The sequence below is a fragment of the Gamsiella multidivaricata genome, assembly GCF_025024155.1.
Source record: "Gamsiella multidivaricata strain RSA 2152 chromosome Unknown BC939scaffold_16, whole genome shotgun sequence".
Lineage (NCBI taxonomy): Eukaryota > Fungi > Mortierellomycota > Mortierellomycetes > Mortierellales > Mortierellaceae > Gamsiella > Gamsiella multidivaricata.
Genome location: NW_026251724.1, coordinates 375,154 through 396,424, shown reverse-complemented (window position 1 = coordinate 396,424; position 21,271 = coordinate 375,154). Strand labels below are relative to the sequence as shown.

General features: G+C 48.9%; 6 protein-coding genes across 6 annotated transcripts; 1 reads left to right on the top strand and 5 right to left on the bottom strand.

Annotated features, from left to right (window-relative positions):
- Window positions 1-1,176: 1,176 nt before the first annotated feature.
- On the bottom strand, window positions 1,177-3,604 carry BC939DRAFT_475103 (uncharacterized protein; the record flags this gene model as incomplete). Its single annotated transcript, XM_051558468.1, has 3 exons — window positions 1,177-1,301; window positions 1,438-3,009; window positions 3,154-3,604. The coding sequence occupies 3 exons, from the start codon at window positions 3,602-3,604 to the stop codon at window positions 1,177-1,179; spliced, it is 2,148 nt and encodes a 715-aa protein (XP_051414684.1).
- Window positions 3,605-5,002: 1,398 nt separating this feature from the next.
- Window positions 5,003-7,386, bottom strand: BC939DRAFT_79190 (putative platelet-activating factor acetylhydrolase ib alpha subunit). The gene is made up of 9 exons (XM_051561905.1): window positions 7,247-7,386; window positions 6,924-7,086; window positions 6,502-6,802; window positions 6,221-6,398; window positions 6,019-6,115; window positions 5,767-5,898; window positions 5,558-5,668; window positions 5,231-5,434; window positions 5,003-5,094 (listed from the first exon to the last, which is right to left on the bottom strand). Exons 1-9 carry the CDS (start codon window positions 7,285-7,287, stop codon window positions 5,068-5,070), a joined length of 1,254 nt encoding a protein of 417 aa, XP_051414683.1. The 5' UTR covers window positions 7,288-7,386; the 3' UTR covers window positions 5,003-5,067.
- A 1,282-nt stretch (window positions 7,387-8,668) lies between these two features.
- BC939DRAFT_444467 (P-loop containing nucleoside triphosphate hydrolase protein) lies at window positions 8,669-11,309 on the top strand. Its single transcript, XM_051554682.1, has 6 exons — window positions 8,669-9,383; window positions 9,584-9,684; window positions 10,232-10,319; window positions 10,443-10,552; window positions 10,660-10,794; window positions 10,899-11,309. The coding sequence occupies exons 1-6, from the start codon at window positions 9,077-9,079 to the stop codon at window positions 11,058-11,060; spliced, it is 903 nt and encodes a 300-aa protein (XP_051414682.1). The 5' UTR covers window positions 8,669-9,076; the 3' UTR covers window positions 11,061-11,309.
- Window positions 11,310-13,830: 2,521 nt separating this feature from the next.
- Window positions 13,831-14,540, bottom strand: BC939DRAFT_394598 (uncharacterized protein; the record flags this gene model as incomplete). The annotated part of the gene is made up of 3 exons (XM_051552168.1): window positions 13,831-14,103; window positions 14,148-14,149; window positions 14,267-14,540. Coding segments are annotated over 3 exons (549 nt in total), but the record flags the coding sequence as incomplete, so codon positions are not given.
- Window positions 14,541-16,593: 2,053 nt separating this feature from the next.
- Window positions 16,594-17,281, bottom strand: BC939DRAFT_78707 (uncharacterized protein). Its single transcript, XM_051561903.1, has one exon. It carries the CDS (start codon window positions 17,190-17,192, stop codon window positions 16,740-16,742), a length of 453 nt encoding a protein of 150 aa, XP_051414680.1. The 5' UTR covers window positions 17,193-17,281; the 3' UTR covers window positions 16,594-16,739.
- Window positions 17,282-19,087: 1,806 nt separating this feature from the next.
- BC939DRAFT_79038 (uncharacterized protein) lies at window positions 19,088-21,195 on the bottom strand. Its single transcript, XM_051561904.1, has one exon. The coding sequence runs from the start codon at window positions 21,002-21,004 to the stop codon at window positions 19,127-19,129; it is 1,878 nt and encodes a 625-aa protein (XP_051414679.1). The 5' UTR covers window positions 21,005-21,195; the 3' UTR covers window positions 19,088-19,126.
- Between the last annotated feature and the right edge of the window lie 76 nt (window positions 21,196-21,271).

The following is a 21,271-nucleotide window of genomic DNA, read 5'->3' as shown; positions in this document are numbered from 1 at the left end:
AATAAACAGAGCTCTATTTAAAATGTTGTACATAGAGACATGAATGATATGGAGGGGCCTTGATGCTGTTGCTGACTTTAAGATGCATCTATGCCAAATAGAACTAACCACGATAGTAATTCCCACCTCTAAACGGCACTACCCCTCCCGCGCCATCGAAAAGAACCCCCCAGACTGATGCGCTTACTCATCAGAGCCTGGATAGGAAGACTCATCCGATGGGTTTTCTTATACACCTCCCCCGACATCGGTCGAGGTGCCACAGGCACCGGCAGAATCGGCCTCCGATGCAACTGTTGGTCCATTGTCTTGTATGCATCCATATAATAGTACTTGTCCAGCGTGTCCTGACCCTCCCGCTCCGGCTCCTCTTCCGCTTCATCCATCTCTCGCAACACTCTCTCGATTTCTGTCTCATATCTTTCATATCGCGTATGTCCTGTCAAATGCACAGAAGAAGGGTTGTTGTCATGGCTCAGGGATGACATCGTCTCGCTGAGCTCAAGCGCCTCAACATCAAGCATGCCCGTGGAACTGACGTTCTGCTGCGAAACCCTGCTTTCTATCAAACGCGCTTCAGAATTGTTGCTGATGCTCACGCCCTCAGTGAAGGAGTCTGGACCACCACACATCCTTGTCAGATCCCTGTCAGCATCGGCGTTTGTCAACAACTCCCCTAGCGAACTCGTGCTATCTTCCGCCGAACTCACTCCAAACAATGATGGAATCGCTGGCCGGGGCAAAAACTCTGCTCTGCTGCTCGAAGCCGAGGTAATCGCCGAGTTGTTGACCGGGTAGCTGTGCCTTGCCAGAATACGACGCCTCATCGGTCTCGTCGTATGATGATCATGCAGAAACAACAACTTTGCGTTTAAAACGTTAACCTGTCCCTGTAATGTATGAACCATCTGTAGTAACTCTGCGACATGCCGATCCTTCCCGTCACACTGCGACCGCAACTCCGCGAGCTCGTATTCTGTGCGCGTCAAGACAGGAATGCTGCTTGGCTTGATCTCTGCGGTGCAAAAGGAACACGAACAGCTCTCCGTGGCGCAATGGTTCGCAGGCAGCTCGATTTGCCTGTGCGCGGTCCATTTTAGTTCCCGCATACGTGGTTGCAACGTCTCTTCAGGTTGGTCGATCGTGCCCAGCGATGTAGGCACCGTCTGGGAAGCTTTAGTCTTCGCCGCCGTAAACATTGCCTGATGCGCCAACATCGTCCGCACCGAGGGCAGGATCTCGGGAGGAATGCTCGCTGGAGAACTGGAGGGGTAGAGGCTGCCCAAGTTCGCGGTCAAGAACTGTGTCGTTAACTCTATCATCCAAATCCTTACGAATTCATTAGTGGCCGGTTCGAACAGCAAGCAGCTCTCATGAGAATTCGAACGCTGCGTACTTCTGATCAACATCGCAAAAACAAGTGCATAGTGAGCGAACCTGATTGCAGGATCTCCTTCTCTACGATACGGATCTCGTGTTCCTGGCGCTTTCGATTAGTGGACCCCTGCGGAGAGTCCGTGGACTCGAGCCCAAATTTGGTCTTCTGTTTCTCCTCATTACCCCCATGCTGATCCTCACATTGCTTTTGGTCAAGTACTCCCATAATAGAGTCCGTTTCGGCCATGATAGAATGGAGTGTTTCTAATGACGGATGAGGCAAATGTCTCTGTAATCGCAAAGATTGAGCGGCGTGTACTCGCATAGCCGCCTCTGCCAGTGTATCCACAATGACGGTCTCTTCCATGGCAGAGTCACAAGTAGCATTAGGTCGACTGCTAGGCATATCATCGCCAATGTTTCCTGTGTCCGATATCGCAGTCGTTGGTTCTACAACCCGTTGGGCAAATGCCTTGCCTTGTATCGCACATTTGTGAAAGTGTCGCGATCTCCCCGCTGGCTTGCACGGGCATTGGTTGGCGCACGATCCTGACTTTTGGTACTGTCGCTCCCTACTCTCCAGTAGCGTAGTGGGCCGATCCAAGTATGCGTTATCTGACTGGTGCCCATAATTGGTGTCATCGTCGCATTTACACAAAAGCGCTTCGTTCACATCCTCACCCTGGCCGTTGGTATCAATATCAGAGGCCCCTATACGCTTAGCTGGATGTCCTGTGGCGCCCAGCGAATGCAAGGAAAAGGAAAAGGACCCAAAGATGCCCACTCTGTTCTGCAATAAATAATGGAAGACGGTTTGGGCCTTGTTCACAACAGTAGCCAACTTCTCCTGGATACCCTTCCGCTCGGACATCACCTTGTAGTAGCGATAGAGCGAACTCTCGATCGGGGTTTCCATAGTGTGGCTCATACTGCCGCTTAATTCACTAGTGGTCGCATGGGTGCAGACAATCCCAAAGACCTCGGAAATGCGTGCGATTGTCTTCTTGTACAACTGCATCTTTTCTTTATGACCGTCATCTCGGTCAGCAACGTCCGAGGATGCATGCTCGCAAACTTGGATATGATCCTGCAGAGGTTTAAGAATAATGTCGTCCAAAAACTCTAGCAAAAACTGTAGCAGCTGCTGTTGTTCGTCGGGTAGCGACTGCACCAACAGAGATGACATTTGAATCTTGATAGGATCGGCAGTCTGGAGTCGGATCGTGTCAGAAAAAGCAGTAAAGACGTCATCTGGTATCAACGGATGCGGCAAGTCGCTCAGGAAACGAAGAATAATACGAGAAAGGTCTTTCGAGGCAACGTTGGGTATTGCGTTGGCTGCTGTAATTTCTGGCGGGCTTTCACCTCTCAATCCAGTCTCTTGTTCAGGCAGGTAGCTTAGAGCGGGTTCCATTCCTAAGCTTTGGACCAAGGTATCCAGTTCAGATGAGCCAGGTGTGCCTCGAACGGCAGATGCAGTGAGCACGCAATGCTGTACTGAGTCAGCAGCGGAAAAATAAAGGTCTTGTTTGAAAGGCCGCGTATTGAACACCTCGACCAGGGCATCGAAGGCTTCGTCCTTTTCATCCCAGTTTTCCTGGAACAACTCATCGATGACGGTACATATATCTCCTAGATGGAATCAATCGATAACAATGATCAGCAATGTTTATAATAAACACTGGGACTACGGTCGGTAAATCGCTTTGTGCGCAACATATTCGTAGACCAGGGGAGTGGATGCACTCTCGATTTGTCAATTCCCAGACCTCATACCTCGAACACGAAGCTCATCAGTCGCGTAATACAACGTGAGGGGGATTCTGTAGCTGCCTCCGAATGTTGCGGAAGCTAACTCGATCGACTGTAATGGTGATACCTTGAAGCTTCTATCACCACCGGCTTGGTCAGGCTTTAAATCCGACTCATTCTTGATTGAATCATCAGAGGAACCGATTTGCAAGTGTGACACTCTGGTGTTCTGCTGCAGAAGAATACTCTCTGGAATGTCGCTCGCATTTTCAGTTGCCTTGGATTGGGTGGTCAATGGCGACTCTCTGCATCGTTCCTCGTCTAGTCCGGAAACAGATGGCGCTGGAATGGCAGCGAAATGTCGGCCCACGGATTCCGGTTGCTGGTTATTGGGGGAGGACACGTTAATATCTTCATCCTGTATAATGTTAGGTCTGTCCATGGACTCGCCCGTCTGTGCTTTGCTTGGACGCATTCTATCGAGGTATATATATAACTAGGAAAACTATGAAGTTTCGATCAGACTCCAAAATCAGTGGGGCTACGGCGTTGGTCCGTTCCTGAAACGCGCATGCCACCAAAAATAAACTACGAGATGTTTCAGTACCTCGTGTAACGGCTGGTCAGATTCAAAGGGACAAGAAGAGGTGTGAGGGAGTAGCAAATGTAATGTATGCTCGAAAGGTAGTAGAGACAACGAGAGGAGGAATAGAAGGGTTAAAGGTAGTTTGGAGGAGCAAGGGTGAGATAATAGACGGTAGACAAGCGATAGAAAAGATTATCAGAAGAAAACCGAAGAGAACCTATGAGAAATTGAAGAGAGATAGAGGAGAGCAAAGGATAGAATGAAATGACCAGAAGAAGAGGAGGAGGAAAAAAAGAGAAGAGAAAGAGAAATGTTGAATAGAAAGATAGAAAGAGAGCGATTGGGAGGATGGGATAACAACATGTGCTTGCTGGCAGGACAGGCACCAAACCCGGACCTACTGAAGGGAAAGAAGGGAGTAGTGGCGGCTGGAGCGTTTGCTGTAGCTCAAAACCTGCAAGAATGAGAGAGGAGAACTAGGCTCGCATGGAATTTGTTATCAATACATGTAGACATGCCCCATGCGCCAACTACCGCCACTATACATCCTCCCTGGGATGCCGCCGTGTCCGCGTGTTCACATGAGTATGGGGCTGCCTCTTTCGCCCTTTCATGGTGGCCATCACCATGTCGCACAAAGCGAAGAGGAGCTAGGCGCCATATCTGGCCTGCTTTGTCAAAATACTGGCGCTCTTTTTCCAAACTTCATTATATTATAGTCCTACCCTTCCTGCTTTTCTCTTTCATGTCGTCCGAATTCCTCACGGCGTCCTTGGTAACATTTGCATCGCACCGATGTACCTGACTAGTTGGCGCTGCTGCGTGAAAAGAACAAAAAAAAAAGGCATGTCCAAAGATCACAAACTGTATGTACCCATCACCTAGATACCAAGATAATGGACAGATATGCCTTGGACGCGACAGACAGAAGGCATCCTAATGACATGCATGCTCATGCAGATTTCTGTCTGTTCTCCTTTATCGGGTCTTTTTATATCCTCTTCGTCAAGGAGGTCTCCATTCGTCAATTCCTTTTCGCGCCTAGGTCCTGTTGCCGTCCCCGTGCTCCTTCATTTTCAAGAAATGAAGAGAGTCCACAACAGGCACCAGTAACGCGAAGGAAGCATTCCAATTCTACTTTCCGCATGTCTCTGTCCATTTGTACTTCAAGGAAGGTGTGGGCGCACATTATCATCAACAGTGCAGACGCCTCAGGTCAAGAGGAGGGGAAACAAAAAGGGCGGTAAAGACCACAAGCACAGCGTCCATTTCAAGATGCCTTCATTAGCACGATGCTCACAAGCGAAACCAAAGCGAATGCTTTATTAGAGAGAACATCTGAGCGACATCCATCAGCGACATTGCCATAGTTTCACAGTCTATGGATAGCATTCCGATGCAAAATGAGAATACGAACAAGAGCAAGTGAAGACGGAGAAGAAAATGAGAGCTGCGGTTAGTATCCTTGAAAATATCATGCAGAACATGGCTCTTTTACTAAGTCGGCGGCTATACCTGATCTACAGATCCCGTGGCTACCACGGGGCTGGTCGTATTGAAAGCAATGCATGTCACGAAATGCTGATGCGCCTCCATCGTCTTCATGCAGCGCCCTGATTTCAAATCCCAGATCTTGATTGTCTTGTCGTCTGACGCACTCAATAGGAATTTTCCAGAGGGATGGAATGCGAGTCCTCGAACCCAATTGTCGTGACCGATCTACAAAACGCGCAGCAAAGAGCAAAGATGTGGAGAGAGAGAGAGAGAGAGAGAGAGAGAGAAGTGAGAAAGCATTCAACTCGATCAGCTTCAAAAGAATTACTACGGTATATGAATGTATACCAGGGTATGGATGCACTGTCCTGTCGCATCCCAGAGTTTGATGGTCTTGTCCCTTGATCCTGTTGCCGTGTACTGACCAGGGGAGGGCTGCTCCTTGGCACTAACTTTTGGCTGTATTGAATAAAAAGTTACAGCAATGAGTCCTTTGAAAGCAACATCAGATATCATAAACGACATTCATTCCCAAAATAAGATTCAGTAGTCCTTACATCAATACCGATCAACTCCTTGATGAACGGGTATGATGCGATGGGCGCAAAGGCAGCACACTCTACTACGTTGTCGTGTCCTCTGAATTCGCTTTTGCATTCGCCGTTAGAAACATCCCAAACACGGGCAGTCTACCATATTCAATAGATATCCTTGCTGGTTAGGTCCCAAACTTCGATGTTGCATGCAACTTGGACATTACTCGTACACAAGGGTTATCCGTGCTAAGTGTCCCTCATCGGCATCCATACCTGATCACTGGAGCAGCTTACAAGAAGCCGTCCGTCTTGGCTTGGTTGAATGAATCGCACCCATTCCAAATGTCCTGCGATGGTCTTGGTACAATAACTGTTGAGGACGCCAAAAAAAAAAAAAAATGTTTGAGATTAATTTGACACAATTCCACTTTCAGACAGGCGAATTCAAGAAAAGCACTAGAACATGGTTCCTTACCCAGTGGCGACCTCCCACAGCTTGATAGTTTTATCGCGCGAGGCCGATGCAATCATGTCACCAGATGGTAGGAAGGCCACAGAGGACACACTGTGATCGTGTCCAAACAGGGTCTTGACGCATTTGTAGTCCTGTTGAAGGTCCCAGATCTTGATACTCAGATCGTTAGAGCAGGACACTAAAAAAATGACGGAAAACGTATTAATAGTTCAATATGAGCACGATACATTCATCTACAAGTCATTATTTGAATGTATTCAACCAAAAGCGCACCCGCGTACCCAAAAAATTGCCCTTGGTGTCAAATGCAAGGTCCTGGACAGCTTTGGTATGTCCTTTGAGTGTCCGTTCGTACTCGCCAGTCTCGTAGTCAGAGATTCGTATTGTAGTATCCTCAGATGCAGAGGCAATGATAGAGAAGACAGGATGGAAGGCCACGCGTGTGATGGGACTGCGGTGGCCTGTCAGCGTATAGCGTTCGGGCGGTCGAGGAATCCAGTCTACTGAGCTTGTTACTTTTCTAACTGGCGCGTTGCTTAGCTCCTCCTGCATCGCAGACATCTTGTTCTCCAAATCCATAATCTAAAGTAATCGGATACTGCGGTTATTATCACGTCTTGCAATGAAGATGGAGCAATATTTGAAAATATTTGAAAATTAACAGAACGCCAGTATCGTTTTGGTTGCACGTGCGGCCGCTCACCTTTTTCTGAAGACGGATGACAGAGGTCCATTTCTTTTCTAAAAGCCCTGCCGACTTTTGCTTGGGACCTGGGGTGAAGTCCTGATTCATGGTTTCGTTCCTGAGTGTGTGAAATGACTCTGTGAATCCGCTAGCGCTCAAATAGTCCAAAATGGCCTTGTGTCTAGCATATTACGTGGTATTCCATAAGAACAAGGATTAGCCGATGATCATTAAGTTTTTCTTTCTTTTGTCGACAATAGGGTATTGAATATAATCAGGTCCATGTCATCAACGGGGAAGAGTCAGCTGAAAAGAAAAGGAAGACAAGCATAGTGACATACAGTTCATCACGCTGCCTCTCGCTAAGGACGCTCGTTGTCATGGTGCCTTGCTTTGTTTCCTTCGTGTCAACTCTCTGCCGCGTTTCTGATAGATTAGCTGGCGTAATTTTGGATGGGTTTGTTGCCGTAACTGCTTTTTTCAAGTCCTGTGTTCAATGGCTAGAGCGTCCTCTGCTGTTTGCCGTTGTCGGAGAAGGAAAAGGCTAAGTTCAGATGCTGGCTGAAGGCAAGATATAGAGTATGCTGAAGACTACACGTAAATGAATGATAGACGAATGCATGTGAGTATGACAAACAGACATATGCTTGCCAAACAGCGGCCAACGCCATCGAAGACAGCACGTTGTTCAGGTATCGAAACACGCTTTAAAAAAAATGAAAAAAAGATACAACAACAGAGCACAGCATGTGTACCTGGATTTGTCCTGTGTTTTGCTCTGGTGGCGGTCGTCGTATTTGCGCGTGCTGAATATTGCGTTGGGTTGGGTTGCGTATGCTTGTGGGTGTGCGTATGCGTATGCGTGTATATTGTTCTCCCTGTCAGTTTCCAAGGCGAGGGTCGTTATTTGGCTGGTTGGCTGGGAATGTCTGGCTAGAGGATTGGGGATAAGGTATGGATGAAAGGTTAGTCAGAAGAAACGCGGATAAGATACGACAAACGACGAAGGCAGGATGAAAGACGAGGATTAGTGAGGCGGTAAGAGGAAGAGAGATGGGCGCAAGATCAGGGAAAGACATAAAAAAAAAAAAAAAGAGGACGAGAGAAAGAGAGAAAGGGAGAAAAAAAGAACAGGAGTATTGGGTGTATGTGTGCAGAGAGGATCTGATGATGAAGACTCGCGTACATACTGCTACCAACCAAAGGACAGGGTGCGGTTGATTGAAGGAGTGGTGGATTGGACTGGATTGGATTGGATTGGATGGAAGGATTCGATTGGATGAGAGGAAATAAAGAGAAGGAGAGAAGGAGAGACAAGGGGAAGAAGGAATAGGAAAGAAAGAGAAAGAGAGAAAGGGGAGGACTGGGAACGAAAAGAGTCAAAGAGACAAAGGAAAAGGGATGGAGTGACCTAACTGGCTGCCCCACTGAGTGAGTGACTGAGAGGAGAGAGCACCTCCCGCACGCGCGTGTGTTGTGCCTGTGCCCTCAGCGGCTTGTCTACGTCACACTCATCTGAAAGAACACACGGATATCGAAATGGGGGCGGCCACTCGAAGCTGCAACAATGCTTCTAAAGGCCGCTGCCGAGCAATTGCTTTCTTTTAAGGACGGTAATATATGATATTTCGTTCATTCAAATGGCACGTAGCCTTTAGGCCTGACCCATGGGTATCCATCCATCTGCAACACACGGGGGAAAGGCTCACTTTATTTCATTTTCATTTCTTGTGGGCTGTTAGACTTTTTTTTTTCTGGTTCTAAAAAAAAACCATCATCTTTCTTCTTCTTCCTCTTTCTTCTTCACTCTTCATCATCACCACCAAACTACCTCCATTCGCTTTATTTCATTCTTCCTCCTCTAATCCACCAACACTCGACGTATATACATTTCCACCCTAAGTAAGTACTGATCCCCAACCTTCGGCTTGCTCCTCCCAAAAAAACACGCCACTTTTTTTTTTTCACACAGGTGCTATACGATCAAACGCATATCCATCCTCTCTCCTTATCCCGATGCCTGGACTCAATTGACCATACCGCTTCCCTGAAATATTGGCCTTCGCTCAAAGAAAAATAAGAGAATGGGTATCAATTGGGCCAAGGTCCTCAAGTGGCCTCGGCCCTGGAAGCGACTTTAGTACGCCTTCGTCTTGCACCGCCACGGGAAGATGGACAGGCCGGGAGGGCTTGATGGGATGACTCTCTCGCGTGTCAGCAGTGGCGATGATCTTTCCTTGAGTCTACAACAAACACACGATGGGCTGTTTCCCTTCCCCTGTGACCCTAGTCCTTTCACTTGCACTGCCCCCTTGAAGAAAAAAGAATCGACCGCAGCAAACGGATTGCTTGGCCTCGAACCCGGTTACCCATCGTCTATTCCAAAACACCAAAAGAAAAAAAAAAGGCGAAAAAGAACGTCCGACTGGTTCATCCCGCACCCAACAATCACCCCATCAACGCCTTTTATGCTGCGACGTATGCAGAACCTGACAATGGAAAAGGAGCTCAGAAGTTGCAGTCTTTCTTATACTCACATTCTGCTCTTTTTTTTCTTCTCTTTCCTCTTTCTTTTCTCTCTACCTATTCTGGCACTCTTGCTCTCACTCACTCTTACACTTTGGACTCTACTTTACACTACCTCTCACTACCTCTTTTACCTCTTTATCGCACAACAGACAGTATGACTGAAATCCGTAGAAAGCTTGTCATCGTCGGCGATGGTGCCTGCGGCAAGACCTGCTTGCTCATCGTCTTTTCCAAGGGAACCTTTCCCGAGGTAAGAGATTCTGCAAAAGCAAAAGCAAAAGCAAAAGCAAAAAAAAAAAAAAAAAAAAGAGCTGGAATCCATCATTGCCGCGCATATGACTCATAAGACCAGCACTAGCAGGAGCACCAGCAGTACCAACAATAGCAGGGCGATAACGGTAGCGAACCGGCAACCACAGCAACAGTGACGCCAACATCATCGACACTACTGGCAGCCAGAGCGCAGCGACTACCAATAAAAGTGTGCATTGCATGAGGCGGCCTTAGATAGCGTATCGACCGTAGACTAGGATGGACCAGCTTCTCGCCATGGATGCTTCCTCTCACGCTCACTCCAACGACCTATGTTGAACCAGAATGGATGACATGGCTCTCAACTACACCTGTCATATCTTTTTTCTCCTTTCTTCTCCTGGATATATTTGACTGCCTGTCTCCTTTTGTTCATGTTGTAGACAGCTCAATATCCGTCGTGGTGTTCTACGAACTCCTTGAAATCCTGATGGAAACTGACCCAGATTGTCTTTTTATTTTTATTTTTTGTATCATGTCTCTAGATCTATGTCCCAACCGTGTTTGAGAACTATGTCACCGACGTCGAAGTCGATGGCAAGCACGTAGAGCTTGCCCTTTGGGATACAGCTGGTACATCAGAGCGAGATTTTTTTTTGGATATGAACGACAGTGTGCCGTGGAGGGGAAGGACAACATGCTCACCCACCATTGTTAAATATCATGCTTCGCCTCATGCTTTTTGTCGTTTACTAGGCCAGGAGGACTATGACCGTCTCCGCCCACTCTCCTACCCTGATTCTCACGTGATTCTTATTTGCTTTGCGGTCGACTCGCCCGACTCGTTGGAAAACGTGCAGGAGAAGGTGAGACGGATTGTTATGACAATCAACAGTGACGAACCTCTGCAGCATCCATCGTACTAACATATGGCGTCTTTTTTTTTGTTTTTGTTTTTTGTTTTGTCAAATAGTGGTTTTCTGAGGTTCAGCATTTCTGTGGAGGACTCCCCATTCTTCTGGTTGCCTGCAAAAAGGATCTTCGATATGACCAGCGTACGATTGACGAGTTGAGGAGAAGTAACCAGGCACCCGTCACTCCTGAGCGCGTAAGTGTAACCGGCTTTTGTAGAGGATGGCGTAATCATTTTTTGACAATGACCCTCTTGTGCATGTTCTAATCTCTGTCCATTATGGTCTCGTTGTTAAATAGGGTGCCGAGGTCGCTCGCCACATCAAGGCTAGGGACTACCTCGAGTGCTCTGCCAAGACTGGCGAGGGTGTTCGTGAGGTCTTTGAGAGCGCCACTAGGGCCTCACTTCTGGCCAAGCCCAAGGGTGGACGCCGAAGCAGCAAGAACTGCTTGGTCCTTTAAGCAGCCAACGCAGGACCGGCACAGCAAAAAAAAAAGCAAAACAAAAAAAACCCCCCCTCCCTTTTATCTAGCAGCCCCCGGGGGATCGAATAAGAAATGGGCGCTTATATGATGGCAGTTGTCTTTTTTATTAATATCCTTCGACCAGAAAAAAAGAGAACAAGAAACGACAGAAATAAACCAAGTTTTTTCTCGCTCACGCATCTGCTTTATCGTCCTCGGAGATTGATATATATCACTATATGACGGCTAGAAGCAACAGAAATAAACCGAGTTTCTCGCGCTGCGTACCCATGCCTGCTGTAAACAACTGTGTTGTCCGCAGCTGTTCACATGATGCTTTGCCTTTTTTTTTTTTTTTGGTACAGTCCTATATCACTTTTCGACAAATTATAGACAAATCACTTTTGGACCAACGTTGGTCAAAAAGCAATATAGGACTGTACTTCGCCACCAGTCCTTTTGGGACATAAAAAGTCAAAGTCGACGAACACGAACATGGACATAAAGAGTAGAGAGAATAGAATATGTACTTGTAATATATTTAAAAGATCGTACATGAATACAAAAAGAATAGAAAAAGAGATGCATATTTGGGGGTTACTAGTGTTCCCGATTAGAAAAAAAGGTGCGCTATCTCTATTATCTAGGCCTTCAGGGCCTCCAGCGCCTTGAGCTTAAGACCGACCTGGCGAACCTGATCAATCGAGGACCACACACGCTTCTGCTGAATCGCACGGAGCTTGCGAGCAGCGAGCTTCTCCTTGCGAGCCTTCGTGGGCCAGGCATGGGCCGTGAGCTCAAAGTTCCACCGCCTGAAGATGTAGACCTTGACGAAGTCCAGGAAAATGAAGTAGACCAAGGAGATCGCAATGACGGCAATGCCCCAGAGCCAACCAATGGCCTCACCAACGATCACACCGTAGATGCAGATCAACATGGCAAACACCTGGGTACCCATGACAGCGATAAAGAAGATAGGCGAGGGCATGTTCTCCCAGAAGTAGCCGGACAGACGGGTTGAGAAGATCACAAAGTGAGGTGCGGACGAAATATGCAGGTACATGATGGCCTCGAGCTGAGGATTCGAGACATCGAAGACATCCCTGGCAATGAAGAAGTGCGCGAACGAGAGGGCTGTCAATAATGCACCGAGAACAATGGACAAGAAGATCAGTTGGCCGATTCTCCACTTGTCGGGGTGCTCCGAGATCTTGGCGTTATCGACCGAGATGACCAGAGTGGCGGCGTCATTCAGGATACAGATCAAGATGAGCAGAATCGGCTTCATGTGCCACTCAAGGGCCATGGTGATGCAGAAGAAGAACATCAGGAAATGGACGGTCGAGGTGATACGGTACAGGGCATAGGAACGCATGCGCTGGAAAATGGCGCGAGAGGTCATCAAACCATCGACAATGGTCGACAAACCGGGGGCCAGCAAGACAATATCGGCAGCAGAGCGGGCAGCGTCAGTGCATCCGTGGACAGCAATACCGACGTTGGCCTTCTTCAGGGCAGGAGCATCGTTGACACCATCACCAGTCATTCCGACGAGGATACCGCGGTTCTGGAGCAACTCAACGACCTTGTACTTGTGCTCGGGAATGACCTGGGCGAAACCATCGGCGCGAATGCAGTGCTCAGTAATTTCCTCCTCAGACTTATCGGCATCGACCAAGTGACCGGCATCCAAAATAACGCGGCCCATACCAAGACGATGGGCGACCTCCTTGGCAATGATCTGTTGGTCACCGGTAATCATCTTGACATCAACACCCATGGCGTTGCAGCGGCGAATGGTCTCGGCAGAGTCTGGGCGGGGGGGATCGATCAAGGAAATCATACCAACCAATTCATACTCCTCAAGAGTACCGGCCTTGGTGCGAGCGACACCCAGGGCACGAAGACCACGCTTGGCAAGGGAGTTGACAGCACGGACGGCATCATCATCACCACCGACGAGACGGATAATAACCTGAGGAGCACCCTTGGCGACCTTAAAGGACTGCTGGGTGTTCAAGTTCATGACGGTGGCCTGGGTCATCTTTGTCGAGGGGTTGAAGGGCAAGAAAGAAGTGACCTTGTAGCCGGGGACGTCATGCTTATGGGTGCGGTTCTTAAGAATCTCAAGCTGCTCCTCGGCAGCAGTGCGCACAGCAAACTCAATGGGATCGTTGGCACCGGGCTCAGCAGCAAGGTAAGAGTACAGGAGAATATCGTTTGAGGTGTAGCTGTTGGTCAAATAGGGCTCATCAAAGGTCAACTCGTTCAGGGTCAATGTTCCGGTCTTGTCGGAGCAGAGAACAGAGACAGAGGCCATCTCCTCCACAGCTGTGAGACGCTTGACAATGACCTTACGAAGGGCGAGCTCCTTGGCACCCATGGCCATGGTGACGGACATGACAGTGGGAAGACCGACAGGGATGGCAGCGATGGTGAGGACGAGGACCCGCTCGAGAACCTTCTTAAAATCTCCATCCGGAGTGCCGCGGTTCTTGACCAAGAGATAGACCAAGATAATGAGGACGAGGACGACGGTAATGAGAATCAAGAAGTTTCCGATGCGGTTGATGATCTTCTGGAAGTGACCCTCCTCAGTGGCACCGGCCATGAGACCCGCGGCACGACCGATGAAGGTGTCACCACCAGTCTTGGTAACAACGGCCATCTGCTGGCCCTGCTTGACGATCGAGGAAGAGTAGACGGTGGCACCCTTGTTCTTGGACAAGGGCAGGGATTCACCAGTAAGGGCAGACTGATCGACCTGAAGATCACCTTCGGTGGCCTCACCAGTGGCACCGATACCAAGAAGACGGCCATCGGCAGGAATAATATCACCGAGACGGAGAACAATCACATCACCGGGAACGAGGTCGGCAGTGTCGAGCTCGACCAAGTGTCCGTTACGCCAGCAGCGGGTCTTCAGGGCCAAAGTCTGCTTGAGGGCATCCAAAGCCGACTCGGCCTTGGCCTCCTCGACGAAACCGATCGTAGCATTGATAATCAACAGCGCAAGGATAATACCAAAATCGGGCCAGTCCTATGATTGCAAGTGGCATTCAAGGCGCCTAAGTGTAAGTTGACTGCTGTATTTCTAGAAGCCGTGTTCCATAGTGTTGTGTGTGCTTCAGCTTTAGTGCATGTACATACCTCAACGATAGCAGCGAAAATGGCGGCAATTTCAATCAGATAGGCAATAGCACCAGTGAAGTAGCTCAAGAACTTGAACAATGGGTGGCGCTTCTTCTCGATCAGCTCATTACGACCGAAGGTCTCGCGGCGGCGCTCGACCTCATCGTCAGTCAAGCCGGTGAGGGGGTCCGTCTGGAGAAGAGCCTCGAGCTCGGGCGAGATCTCCTCGACGTGCTCATGGTGAACCTGCTCCTCAATTTCGACATTGCCGGTCGTTTTTTCTTCAGTCCTGCCAGCAACGAAGCTTGAGCTAGGCTGCTGCTCAATTTCGTGCTTTTCGCTCATGGTTTAAAACGAGCCGAGGTACGAGGGAGGTGAGGGGACTATAGGCAACAAAAGACAGAGATAGCAAGAGCCATGTCAGTGAGTGCCATATAGAGCGATGCACTATTATTATTTTTGTGCGAAGCGATTGGGACAGTAGTGATTTCAGTGGAGGCTGTATATCGGCTGTGGAAGATGGATGGAGGAATCGGTTGCTGGGGTGGAAGAAGTCGCCAGCAGGGAGAGGCGGGGGAAGGAGGGCTCCTGGGTGGATGAAGATGCTACGAAACGATCTGGTGGCGAATCATTCGAGGGGGAGAGGGGATGACGGGTGGGGCAGGGGATCGCCGGGGTGTGTGATGGGGTTACTTACACAAGATGCGGAGGAGAGGGGAGGGAGAGAGGGGAGGGGAGAGGGGGGAGTGCTGATTGGCGGTTGAGACCAAAAAGAGGAGGGTCGATGAAGCGGAGGAAGAGGGGAGGAGGGATATGAGAGAAAGGAAGTGGACGAAAAAGAGAAAGAAAGAAGGCGAGACAAGTGGGGAATCCGTTTTTATTTATCGCACTTTGTCGTATGAACGGTATTGAATAAAGGACTAAGAACGAGATAGTGTGAGAGAATCAGGCGAGCGAGGGAGAGACCCATCTCAGTCTCTCGCATGGTCCATGTCCGGTGCTGCCTGATATCTGTATTGTTTGTAGGCTATCTAAAAATCGCGCGGTGTCTTTACGGAATGGGAGCAGGCAAATAGAACGAGGGACAACCTCAAAGAGGGAAGAGGCAGATTGGCGATGGAAGGCCGAGAAGGAACGGTCGAGAGAGTTGGATAGACTAATGGGCAATAGGTTAGACGCGGTATATCTGAACCACAGAGGTCTGGGCTACTGACATGCATCTGAGTGTAATGAAACAGGCAAACGCTGCTCAAACCTGCATTCGCCTTTTTACCAGGGACAGATATACATATCCACTCAGACTACAAAACTCAAACTAAACTAACCAACCAACCGCGTGTATAGCCAATCCTTATCCTTGGTCTTACTTTCTTATTGTGAAACCAGTAAACTATATAGTTTTTCCACCACACCTTCACCTCACATTTCCCAGTCCATCTTGCTGCTGCTGGTTGTTAATTGCAAGGAGAGCAGTTAAAAAGGGAAAGGGAAGGGGGGATTAAACACGAGAATAAAAGAAAAGAAATGAGGAGACAGGAAGGAAGGAGGCCTTGGATATCTTGCATAGCATGTTATCGATATAAAAAGATACTAATAAAATAAAAATAAAAAAAGAGACTGGCTAACAGACGGACGGACGGAGGAGCGGACAAAGGCAGCCTTTTTGGTTTTTTTTTTTAATGAGGCAGAAAACCACTGCTGTGGGCATGTTTGTGCGTGTGCGTAAATGATCTGTGGGAACAAAATACAACAAACGAACACCTGTTCTTGGTTCATTCCTTTGCTTTTTTGCTTGTCTTTGTTAGCACGGAGGTCAATCTTTTTTTATTCTGTCATTCGGTGCATACTCGTATTGCGTCGTACTTGAACACAGCTGCGCTGAAAATTACAAGAATTACGGCCGCTCTTCATTTGTCCTCACTCCCTTCTCCTTGTCTCCTTTCCTTCGCACACCTCGAATGCCGTTTCATAATATGCCCTCTCTGTCTCCCTCGTTTATCCACCCACTTTTTCCGCACCTTTCCGTCTCCCGTCTATATCAAGATGCGATGGATGCTGATGAATGCGATGTTACCGGGGATCCACCGATATGTTAAGGTTCTGTTTGTAGTCTGAATATTTGTGGGTAACATCACTGATTGGCCAAACCCTTTTAGGCCTTGCCAAGGTCTCCGCAAGATGTTCCACGTTATACCCAAAGAAAAAAAAATCTGGCTAAATCTTGTAGGTCGCACATATGCATCCCACGGCATCTACAACAGTAAACAGTGTCAGTTTTTGCCTGTCGATGTCGATTTCTTTTTTTACTCCCTCGCCATGCATGGCGTACCCTGTACTGCAGTGTACGACGTCAGCTCCTCCAAAAAGAGTCATCCACGGCATCTCTGGGAGGTGAGCTATCGCCCTTTTGTCTTAATTTGCCATGAACCAAGGCCAGGAGACCTTGTTCTCTTGTCTTCTTTAGGCCCCGATCAACACCCCGTTCCTGTCGATCCTGACCTATCGCAACGGCTCAATTTAAACAACATGTGCAAACCAGATCTTTCAACGTCTGATGTTCTGAGATAAACCTGCATAGATTCCACCGCTCACAATCCACTTGCCTGGCTGCAATTCAAGTCCCTTGTTTGCTCCGTCGGAGTCTTGTTTTGGTTTTTTCCCTTGTCCTGCCAACAAGTGAAGCGAATACAGCATGTACGCACCCAAACGTTTTTTAATGGTCTTGTGAGGTGCATATTTTTTTTCTTGTTTCTGTCGAAAAGAATCCCACGCCCTCCTGCACAACAAAAAATAAAATAAAAATGCAGGCGATGAGTCGACAACAGAGCACGGCGGGTGAGCGGGAACCATATAGCCGAAGCAATATTCGCTCAAACAAAGCGATACCCTTTCCCCCCCGCTCATGGACCCAACATGTAAGCAAATGGATGCGCAGTGCCATTTCACTGTCACTATTGAGACACTTACCCATTGGCACATCAACATCAACATCAACATATTGAGCTCGCGCACTCTCGGATCAACGAGGACAACAAGCTAGAGGGATAGAGAGAGAGAGAAAGAGGGAGATAGGCAAGGAAAAATAAAATAAGCGCAAGTGCATTGTGCATGGCGAACATCGGCCGTGATTGTCGTCATCCGGAAGATAGAGAAATGAACAGCTTTCTAAATCCACATGTACATCATCTGTCAACATGGAGATCTAGTGGGGAATACGGGGAATATCTGTTTACAGCGCCGAGTTATCTCTCGCTCCATCGACAACCCTTCTTTTTTTGCGGTTGCTTTGTTTGTTCGTACGACCGTTAAATCCTCGGTAACCAAAAATCCGACAAAGAGGCTCTCGATGGACCCGGTGGTATTTTTGTCCCACGCGAGATTGTCTAGAATGAACGGACGGGGGCATAGCAAACGCAAGCTTAGACCTAAAATAACGCTCCCTCTTCGGCCAGAAAGCCGTTTTTCTTTTTATGACGTTCGCCCTCCTCCTCAATGAGTCGACAAACACCAACAAACCATAACCACACGCCTGGGAATGTGTGCTTGAACAGGCTTTTTGTTGGATGCAGAAGATCCCACCTTATTGCCCAATGATATTAAAGCCGCATTTCTGCCGCTGCAATGCGGGGAAAGTGCTACCCAATTCCAATCAAGCTCGTTGTGGGGAAATGGGTCCCTTCTTCCAACTCAAACGCTATCGACTCAAATGATGATCGACCAACACTGCACCCCACTTTGTCTCTAGCCTACATCCATTAGGCTACCGTTGTCCTCCTTGTCCTCCTTGTCTTTCTGCTCTGAATGAACCCCTTCGTTTCCAAACGGACGTCGTAGACTATGAACAGATGGAACCCTTCCATCTCACTTTTCCCCCCTTGCTCATCCTTTCAGTCCCTTCGGAGACCATATAGTCTGCCCAATAAACACATGGATACAAAAACGATATATTACATACTCTTTCCGATAGTAGCACCGGCAGAAAATAATCTACGACTATGGAACGGAGGTCATCATAGCTCGGGTGTGGAGCCTGGTAGTCGAACAAGACACCTCGCCGACTATCATCGATTCTCCTTCCAACGTAGACGCCGGCCCTGGTGCTGCTAGTTTGGACTTGCAGGACTCACAATCGCCCCGGCATGTCGCAGATTTCGTCGTGCCGCCTGGACCACTGGGTTGCGCTCTGCCTGGGATGGTGTCCTCGATATCGGGCAGGGAAATATTTGCAGCTGGTTGGTCGATCGCACCCATGGTTGGGAACTGTGATGAGGTAGAGAGTGGCGAGAACGAGGCTTCAACTGCGTTCATGTCTGTACTGTGCTGTTGTTGCTGAAGCTGAGGCTGTGTGCTGAGGCTGTGTGCTGAGGTGGGTTGTCCTGATAAGGGAGTAGTATAGATAGGATGGTTGTGAAAGGATGGATGTCAACTGGAGACAGGTCGGGGTACAGGTGGGGGGGGGGGGGGGGGGGGGGAGGGCAAGGGTTGGGTTCCTGCCCACATTCATAGCCTGTCGGATATATATATGGACGTATCATCCTTGCTCCCCTGAGCGTCGCGCTGAATGCAGCCGAGTGGTGAGGGGCAAGACTGGTTCTAGTCGCATGCAGAATGCTGACGGGGCCTTTTACCCTGACCAAGATGAAACCCAGTAGGTTGGAGGGGAAAGGATGGGGGGCGCGCGCATTCCTCTTTTAGGCACATCCCGGAACGAAATCCAAAGAATCCAAGACATGCTAAAAGAGCACGAACATGTCCACATCCACACCGACGCAGCTCGGATCGTCCTTCTTCGGGTTCATCCTATACAGCCATATCTTGATCGCATCAGCCCACACCCTTTTACAGTTTTATAGCTCCATCCTCTTCATTGGTTTTAATCGTGGGGCTGCTGTGAAACCCGATGCATGCATGCAGATACAGTGCGCAATTGGTTAGTAGTAGAGATATGGGTCTGACTGCACCACGAATGGCTGGCTAACATCCGCCCACTCCGTCCCCTGACCACCGACTCCTTTCAGGCGAAGCTGATACGCCCCTGTAAGTACCCATGTCGGCATCCGTACCACCACCGCTCCCCACGACGCCGGCACGCGGTCCGTAAGAACTGCCTCGCACGGTTGCTTCAATGACTCCTTGGCCAGTTCTGCCCTTGTCCTCACCCTTGTCCCGGTAACAGACCCTGCCTCGACCGACACATCCGGGGCCTTGATCAGCTCCACAGCTAAGAGCATACGGTCCCGTACAAGCCCATCAGATGTCTGCCAGCTCACGGTCCTATCGCGATTGGCACGCCAAGTCGTCGACGTCCATGGTTGGATAATCTCTCTGCCATGTTCGATTCGGACCCCAAAGTCTATAAGATCTGTGGATGGTGCACCATAACTCTCGTTCTGGTCCATAACATCGTCATCCGCGTTATCAGGAGAGGTATCGTCCCAAACGGTCATCAGCCCATTGAGTTGTTCGATTGCAGTATTCCAAGTCTCCTGCACGTCCTTCCCTATCGATCCCTCTTCCTGCATCTCCTCCAGTTCTTCGTCCACGAAGTCAGGTGCCATGTCGCGGCCCGTCATGATGTCCATCGCTTCCTTGAACCGGAAGGTCTCTTGAGGAAAATCTGCGCGCTCGAACGATGTCGCATCGGCCCGACCCACTCCATAAATCAAGCCCATTATCATATCATGAAGTTCGGCTGAGAAACCGCGAGCCGCTTTGGACAACTGGAACGGGTTCTCGTATGTGCTCCTTTGATGCTGTTGCTGCTGCTCCTGCTGTGAATATATTACAGAATCGAATTCTCCTGCGTCGACAGCGCTCCATCGCTCCTGATGGACTTTGTCGCTCGTGGTTGCGACAAACTCACTCCACTCCTTGAACTCGGGACTCAGCGTCGTCACCTCAATCGCCTCTGCACCTCTCCAGATGCCGACCTCCCGCGCCTGTATGCTGTCAAACGCCATCGATTTCGCAACACCAGGTGATTGTACGAGACTCGACGTCGAAAGATCCCACACACCATGCTTGTCCAAAGCTTCAGTTGTTGTTGTACCTTGATGATCCGAATTCCTGCCTTTGTCCCAGAAATGAATCTCCAAACGGTACCAGCCCGGAGAGATCTCTGTCCTAAGATGAAACCTTGCCCGAAGAACGGATAAAGGTATCTTGCTCAGGAGCAGCTCACTGGGCCTCGCGGGATCGAGAGGAACAAGATGGATGTCTATCAAGAGTAGTTCGTACGGTGTGGTAGGCCGTTTGTCCTGACCAACCCCTTGGAGATCTGTATCCTTTGCAGCGCCTTGCTGGATGTCAACTGGAGTATGGTTTTGTTGAATAGCTACGATTTGGTCCATGAATTGTGGACCCAAAGACCATACTAAAGAGTATCGCATCTCATGGCGCCAAGGTGCCTGGATCGGTTGAAGTGAAAAGTTGGACACACTCTGGTCAAAGATGGGTCTGCGAAACAGACCATGTCGAGTTGGTAGCGGTCCCCATACGACCTTCTTTTTCTTTTTCTTTTTCTTCTTGTTCTTCCTTGCAGGGGTCTTTCGCGACCCGTCCTTCAGGCTTTTGTCGACTGATGCAGACGCTGGTGATTGTGATGGAGCGCTGTCAACGCCCGTTTTTCCTGATGCTGCTTCGAGTTGTACATATACAATGTCTTTTGTATATGCCGGCAATGGCTCTGATGCGATTGGCAAGGGATATCCAGATTGTGAAATGAACGAGACGGATAAGGCGAGTGCCAGCCACAGGACGGACAGCTTTCTTTTGGTGCGTATTGAATAGGACATTGGCTTGGTTTTCATGCGGATGTGGATGGATAGAATAGTATGAAAGAAAGTGTAGCAAAGAAGACAAAGTGTGAAAGAGAAGAAAGACTTTGGATGAAGCCTATTCTACATTCTTGTTTGTTCTAGGATGCTTGTAAGCACATTCCTATCTCAACCACGGGCATACATCTCGATTACCTAGATTGTGCCTCCACCTCTCCTTTTGTCCCCCAGTTTACTTCAGCCCTTCCTTGGACCCCCTAGCGATACTGCAGGCGCATCATCTTGCAACAGTGAGTATAT

Excerpts from the sequence above, each read along its gene's own strand:
- BC939DRAFT_79190 (XM_051561905.1), bottom strand. The coding sequence starts at position 7,287 with ATGACAACGAGCGTCCTTAGCGAGAGGCAGCGTGATGAACT. Across the intron at positions 5,669-5,766 it reads AGGAGTTGATCGGTATTGAT|CCAAAAGTTAGTGCCAAGGA; the intron begins GTAAGGACTACT and ends TATTCAATACAG. Across the intron at positions 5,095-5,230 it reads CCACGGGATCTGTAGATCAG|ACTGTGAAACTATGGCAATG; the intron begins GTATAGCCGCCG and ends TGCTATCCATAG.
- BC939DRAFT_79038 (XM_051561904.1), bottom strand. The coding sequence starts at position 21,004 with ATGAAAACCAAGCCAATGTCCTATTCAATACGCACCAAAAGAAAGCTG.
- BC939DRAFT_444467 (XM_051554682.1), top strand. The coding sequence starts at position 9,077 with ATGGACAGGCCGGGAGGGCTTGATGGGATGACTCTCTCGCGTGTCAGC. Across the intron at positions 10,553-10,659 it reads TGGAAAACGTGCAGGAGAAG|TGGTTTTCTGAGGTTCAGCA; the intron begins GTGAGACGGATT and ends TTTGTCAAATAG. Across the intron at positions 10,795-10,898 it reads CACCCGTCACTCCTGAGCGC|GGTGCCGAGGTCGCTCGCCA; the intron begins GTAAGTGTAACC and ends GTTGTTAAATAG.
- BC939DRAFT_78707 (XM_051561903.1), bottom strand. The coding sequence starts at position 17,192 with ATGTTGATGTTGATGTTGATGTGCCAATGGGTAAGTGTCTCAATAGTG.